Source organism: Hylobates moloch, unplaced genomic scaffold (assembly GCF_009828535.3).
Source record: "Hylobates moloch isolate HMO894 unplaced genomic scaffold, HMol_V3 SCAFFOLD_15, whole genome shotgun sequence".
Taxonomy (NCBI): domain Eukaryota; kingdom Metazoa; phylum Chordata; class Mammalia; order Primates; family Hylobatidae; genus Hylobates; species Hylobates moloch.
The window spans coordinates 98582857-98589153 of NW_026652290.1; the positions used below are offsets into that span (position 1 = coordinate 98582857).

Below are 6297 nucleotides of genomic sequence, written 5' to 3' on the forward strand. Positions count from 1 at the left end.
ACCCCCAGCACTGGGAGTTTGGCCTCCTCCCTCAGACTGGATGGTTTCCCAGGGTTCGAAAGGGGCAGGTCTCCCCTCTCAGCTTGGGACTTCTCAGAAGGAGGAGCTGAGTGTCTCCTCCCTCAGACCCGCAGCTCCTCAGGGTTCTACAATCTGTGCCTCCCTCTTTGACCGGTCCCTCTGCCCTCAGACTAGCGGAAACAAATTATACCCGAAAGTGGAGGAGCGGGTCTCCTTCTTTCTTAGACCCAGAGCATTTGGCAAAGTCTCAGAAGCAGAAAGAATCAGCAGGGGTCCCATTTCATCCCCAAAAGCTTTAGACCCCAAAGGCAGAAACATTTCTAAAGGAAGACAGAAACGGAAACGAAAAACCCAACAGTCCCAAATGCGCCCATGGCGGGATTGTTGGCAGGTGAGCTGTGGTTCTTGGATCCTGGATCTAGGACCCATTTCCTAGGATGGGGGCTTGGCGATGGTCTTGGCAGTTCCCACGAGGGTCAGGGCAGGGCAGGGGGTGGGCGCCCCATCCCGAGGCTCAGTCATCCTCCTCACTGGCGTAGATGTGGGATTCCCAGCGCTCTGCCATGGCGTTCTTGTGACGGGTCACCCGTATGGCTTCCAGGACCTGCAAAAAGGAGGCATGAATTCCCCCGATCCAGGTCCTAGCCACACCCCCGAGATGTCTCCTCCAACTGCCAATTCATTAGAGAGGCCTAGAACAGGGGTAAAGTAGGATCCCCTCCTCTGTTTCAGACCCTCTACTCCTAGTAATATGACCAAAGAATACGCTAATTCATGCTGAGCTCCAGGGCAGGAAAAACGTCTGTATTTGGCTTTTGTTTTGTTTTGTTTTGTTTTGAGATGGAGTCTCGCTCTGTCGCCCAGGCTGGAGTGCAGTGGCGCGATCTCGGCTGATTGCAAGCTCCGCCTCCCGGGTTCACACCATTCTCTTGCCTCAGCCTCCCAAGTAGCTGGGACTAGACGCCTGCCACTGCGCCTGGTTAATTTTTTGTATTTTTAGTAGAGACAGGGTTTCACCGTGGTCTCAATCTCCTGACCTCATGATCCGCTTGCCTCGGCCTCCCAAAGTGCTGAGATTACAGGCGTGAGCCACTGCACCTGGCCAATGTATTTGGCATTTTGGATTCAGCTCAAAGAGGGGTCAGGCATAGTGGCTCATGTCTATAATCCCAGAAATTTGGTGTGCTGAGGTGGGAGGATCCCTTGAATGCAGGAATTCGAGACCAGCCTGGGCAACCTAGTGAGACTCTGTCTGCACAAAAAAAATAAATAAATAAAAATAAACTATCTGGGTGTAGTGGCACATTCCTATGTTCCTACTTGGGAGGCTGAGGTGGGAGGATTGCTTGAGCCCAGGAGGTCAAGGCTGCAGTGAGCTGGGACCACATCATAGCACTCCAGCCTGGGTGACAGAGTGAAAGCCTGTCTCAAAAAAATAAAAATAAAAAATAGTAAAGAAAAAGCAAAAGGAGGGCCACACATGTGTGCCATAAACTGACTGAGGGGTCTTGGCTTGAATAGTCTCAGATGCATCCCTCCCTCAAAGAAAGTGCCTTTGGCTGGGCGTGGAGGCTCACACCTGTAATCCCAGCACTTTGGGAGGTGGAGGCGGGAGGATCACCTGAGGTCAGGAGTTCGAGACCATCCTGGCCAACATGGTGAAACCCCGTCTCTGCTAAAAATACAAAAATTAGCGGGGCCTGGTGGTGGGTGCCTGTAATCCCAGCAACTTGGGAGGATGAGGCAGGAGAATCGCTTGAACCTGAGAGGCGGAAGTTGCAATGAGCCGAGGTCACACCACTGCACTCCAGCCTGGATGACAGAGCAAGACTCCATCCCCCGCCGAAAAAAAAAATTGCCTTTGGGGCCTAACCTCACAAACCTTCACCACGTGGTGGAGAGGTGGCATGTGGACCCTCTTCTCCTAATCCATGCCCATGGCAGACATCACAAGCAGATCACAGCAAAATCCACCCTGAGCAGACACGACCAATTGAGAAGACACCCAATACGATCCCCACACCTGGAGGAAGGGGCTTCCATTGGCCCCTGTGTGCAGGGGCACAGATGTGGGGGGAAAGACTTGAGTCTTCGTGCCCAGGAGCATACTCACCTCTGAGTTGATACCATCTGAGGGGTCGATGCCAGCATACTGCAGGAAAGGAATACAAGTCAGCCAGCCTTTCTGCCCTGCCCAGTACAGAGTCTGCCCAGAGCTCCCGCACAGCCCTCTCTGTCACCATTTGGGGAAGAGTGGAAGGCATCCCCTGCCCTGAGTGTTCTCAACACGTGTCCCACGATCACCCAGACTCACAGCCATCCCCCTTGCTGTTCCTCATGCTGTTCCCCTCAGTGCAGCCTCTGTCCAACATTCATGATTTATTTATTTATTTATTTATTTATTTATTTATTTATTTATATTGGGTCAGAGTCTTGCTTTATCACCCAGGCTGGAGTGAGGTGGTGCAATCTCGGCTCACTGCAACCTCCACCTCCCGGGTGGAGCCCCCCCTAGTAGCCTCCCTTTAGCCAGGAGTGGTGGCGGGCACCTGTAATCCCAGCTACACGGGAGGCTGAGGCAGGAGAATTGCTTGAACCCAGGAGGCAGAGGTTGCAGTGAGCCAAGATCACGCCACTGCACTCCAGCCTGGGTGACAGAGCGAGACTCCATCTCAATAAAAAAAAAAAAAAAAAAAAGACATAATAGTCCTCATGGCATTAAATATTCCTCATGTCATTAAAAGTGATGAGGAATATTTCATATTGACAAAAGGAGCTTTTCATCCAAGAGGATAAACATAGACGAACAATTACGTCTCTAACAACAAGGCATCAAAATTCATAAAGCAAAACCCGTAAGGCAAAGCTCTGTGGCTCGTAGGTCCTGGAGTCAAGCCTGGGTTCAACAGCTGCCTAACCCCGGACATGTGAGACCACCAGGGTGCTAAAGGTGTGGTTCATTGGAAGCCCCGAGCCAGCGTATGACCGACACATCCCTCCCTCTCTCCCTGTCCCTCCCTCCCTTCCGAGCTTTGTTCCTTCCTTCCCTCCCTCCCTCCTGCCTTCTCTCTCTCTCTCTCTCCATGGCCAGGCGCAGTGGCTCACGCCTGTAATCCCAGCACTTTGGGAGGTCCAAGTGGGCAGGTCACTTGAGATCGGTTTGAGACCAGCCTGGCTAACATGGTGAAACCAGGTCTCTACTAAAAATACAAAAGAATTAGCCAGGTGTGGTGGTGCACGCCTGTAATCCCAGCTATTCGGGAGGCTGAGGCAGGAGAATCACTTCAACCCGGGAGGCAGAGGTTGCAGTGAGCCGAGATCGTGCACTCCAGCCTGTGCAACAGAGCAAGACTCCGTCTCAAAAAATAAAAAGAAAAGAAAAGAAACTAATGCTGGTGACGACGACAAATTGCCACTGTCCTCCTCCTCCAAGCAGAGTTGGCCCTTTGGTCTTTGATCCTGGAGATGACCTCCTGATGGGGACAAAGACCCCAGCTTATATGGCCTCTCCAAGCAGAAGCCGGGAGACATGAGGACACCCAGTTTATCATCTTTTACCTGACATCTGCAGGAGAGTGAGGCACGGCCAGGGGTGGGGGCAATGAGGGGAACAGTGCTTGAACCCAGGTCAGGCTTGAGTCCTGCTTGAACCTCCTGTGGCCTTAATAGGGGCTGTCTGACCTCAGCCTGGCCTCTGCAGAGACAGGTTCCAGACTCACCCACTGCTCCTTCTTTCTCTGCCCAGGAGGATCACTGTCCACTGGCTCTTCCACTGTCCACGCCAGGCTTGAGTGCAGGTGGATGGGGCTGAAGAAAGGAGACTGAGACACTGAGTAACTGCCCGTGATGCCTGTAGGGGGGCAGGGAGGGCAGAACATTAGAACATTTGTCAGGCCTCTGCTCGGGAGACAGGGTCTCTAGCCAGCAGCTAAGGAGACGGGTGTATGGACAGACAGAGCAGATGACTATCTGGGAAACTGACAGATTGACCAAAGTAGCCAGTCAGGAGAAACTGGACATACAGATGGGCCAACACGCAAGGTGAAGAACATTAAAAGTGACACAAGGAATATTTCACATTGACAAAAAGGTGCAGTTGTCCAAGAGCATAAACATTTAGGAACAGGCCAGGCATGGTGGCTCATGCTTGTAATCCCAGCACTTTGGGAGGCCAAGGCAGGGTGGATCGCCTGAGGTCAGGAGTTTGAGACCAGCCTGGCCAACATGATGAAAGCTGTCTCTACTAAAAATACAAAAATTAGCTGGGAGTGGTGGCGGGTGCCTGTAATCCCAGCTACTCAGGAGGCTGAGGCAGGAGAATCACTTGAACCCGGGAGGCAGAGGTTACAGTGAGTTGGGATCACACCACTGCACTCCAGCCTGGGCGACAGAGCGAGACTCCGTCTCAAAAAAAAAAAACCAAAAACCAAAAACCAAAAACAAAAACAAAAACACACAAAACATATATGAACATTCACGCGCCTAACAACAAGGCATCCAAATCCATAAAGCAAAAGCCCTGAGGTAAAGTTGACACTTCTCTCCAAAATCTACATTTTTGATAGACAGGCAGACAAACCAGCAGACTGAGGGGATGAACAGTCAGGAGGGGATGTCTCCCCACCCCCAGCCCTTCCACAGCCTCGAACTCCACCTCTCCACCCTCCCCTGCTCCAACCTCGGAGACCCTGAGCCAAGCAGCCCCTCCCTGGAGCCCCTTCTCACCGGATGCCTGGGAGGAGCTCCTGGAGTCCTGGCCACAGTTCTCATCTGGCGTTGGGGAGAAGACCTCTGGGAAGAGAGCATTCCTCCGCTCCTCTGCCACCTCTCGCTCCCGGCGCAGGACACTCTCCACCTCCCTCTCCAGCAGATCAGACGACTGGGACTTCTGCAGCCTCAGCGCCGGGGCCCCGGCCACCTCCCATCCCCACACATGGGAGACTTGGGCCTGCTGGAGCTCGTCTGGAGCCCTGAACTGCAGAGGATGCAGGCGGAAGTACTCCCACCGCACGACAGCCCCGTTGGCTTGCGGGGATCCCCGAGGGGGCTTCGACGGCTCTTGCTTTGCGCTCAGGGGTTTTCCAGAGGATTCTGAGAGATGCCTCGGGGACATCGTCGCCTTTGGTGAAGTCGCAGCCTTGGCCTCCACTGTGGAGAGACTGCTGGGCTTGCCGAATGCTCCAAAGGCTGAGAATTCTAGCTGGGGCGTCCCGGGGCTCAGGTACGGCCGGTACGCATCAGGTGGGATGCGGTTCACCTTCCTCACTTCTGGAGCTGGTTCGGCCGCCCAGGCATCTGGGGTCGGGCGGAGGATGGAGTCCGAGCTGAGGACTCTCCGGAGTCCAGGCTGGGGATCCTCCGAGACCCAGTCGGGTGTGGACGCCCGGCCCACGTGCAGGCCCTCCCGCCGGTGGTCTTCCTCGCGCTGTGTCTCCTGTACCATGTCCCGCTGCACGTAGAGGGACGGGCGCCCTCTCTCCCGCCGTGGGGCTGTGATCAGGCTCAGCTTGGTCAGCAGTGGCCTGATGGGGATTTCCACCAGCTCCTGGTGGCTGGTTGCCCGCCGAATTCCCCTCTGCTCTCGCAGGTCTGCCTCACGCTCCTGAGCCAGACGGATCTCTCGCTCGATGGGCGTCTCCTTGCGGGTCCCCAGGGACTCCACTGGGGCCAGGAAGCCAGGGTCATCTGCAACTTGGACACTGGCCCAGGCGGGCACAGCACGCACCTTATTCTCTTCCCTGACCACCCCCTTCACCTGGGGCTTGATGGGAACTACGTGCCCGTTGGCCAGGTGGGGCTTGTTGAAGGCCTTGGGGGCCTGGCTGACTCCTGGGGATGTGCCTGCGGGGGCCCCCCTGGCCGGGGAGCTACGAGGGACCTCCTTGTTCGCCTGCTCCAGACTCAGGAACTGCTGTCTCGCTGCCAGGAAGTCAATCTGCTCCCTGTCAACCACGTTCTCCTCCAGGGGCGTGGACTGAGGTGGGCCGGGGGTCCTGGGGTCTCTGTGGTCAGGAGTGCCCTGGAATGTGGCCACGGTGCCGCTCTTCCTGACTGCCTGGCCCTGGATGACGGCCCAGCGCTCCCGCTCCAGGTCACAGAGCCTCCTGGGGACGGCGTCCCCAGCATCCAGGCGGTAAGTCTTCATCTCTTCGTCCTCCCCGTCCTCTGGGTGGAGTGCCCATGTTGGACGTCGCTGGTGGGCATCCCTGGTGCCCAGGCGGTAAACCTGCAAACCTTCATCCTTGGTGCCCAGGCGGTAAACCTTCAAACCTTCAT

At 55.3% G+C, this 6297-nt stretch overlaps 1 protein-coding gene across 1 annotated transcript in view; it reads right to left on the bottom strand.

The window, feature by feature from the left end:
- Nucleotides 1-403: 403 nt before the first annotated feature.
- The window catches only part of MISP (mitotic spindle positioning), a 6532-nt gene continuing 638 nt past the window's right edge, over nt 404-6297 (bottom strand). Inside the window, exons 2-5 of the mRNA XM_058428137.1 lie at nt 4747-6291; nt 3741-3871; nt 2135-2173; nt 404-625 (exon numbers count right to left, since the gene is read on the bottom strand). Coding sequence (XP_058284120.1) covers nt 536-625; nt 2135-2173; nt 3741-3871; nt 4747-6291 — 1805 coding nt within the window. The 3' untranslated portion in view covers nt 404-535. The remainder of the gene's footprint in view (nt 626-2134; nt 2174-3740; nt 3872-4746; nt 6292-6297) is intronic.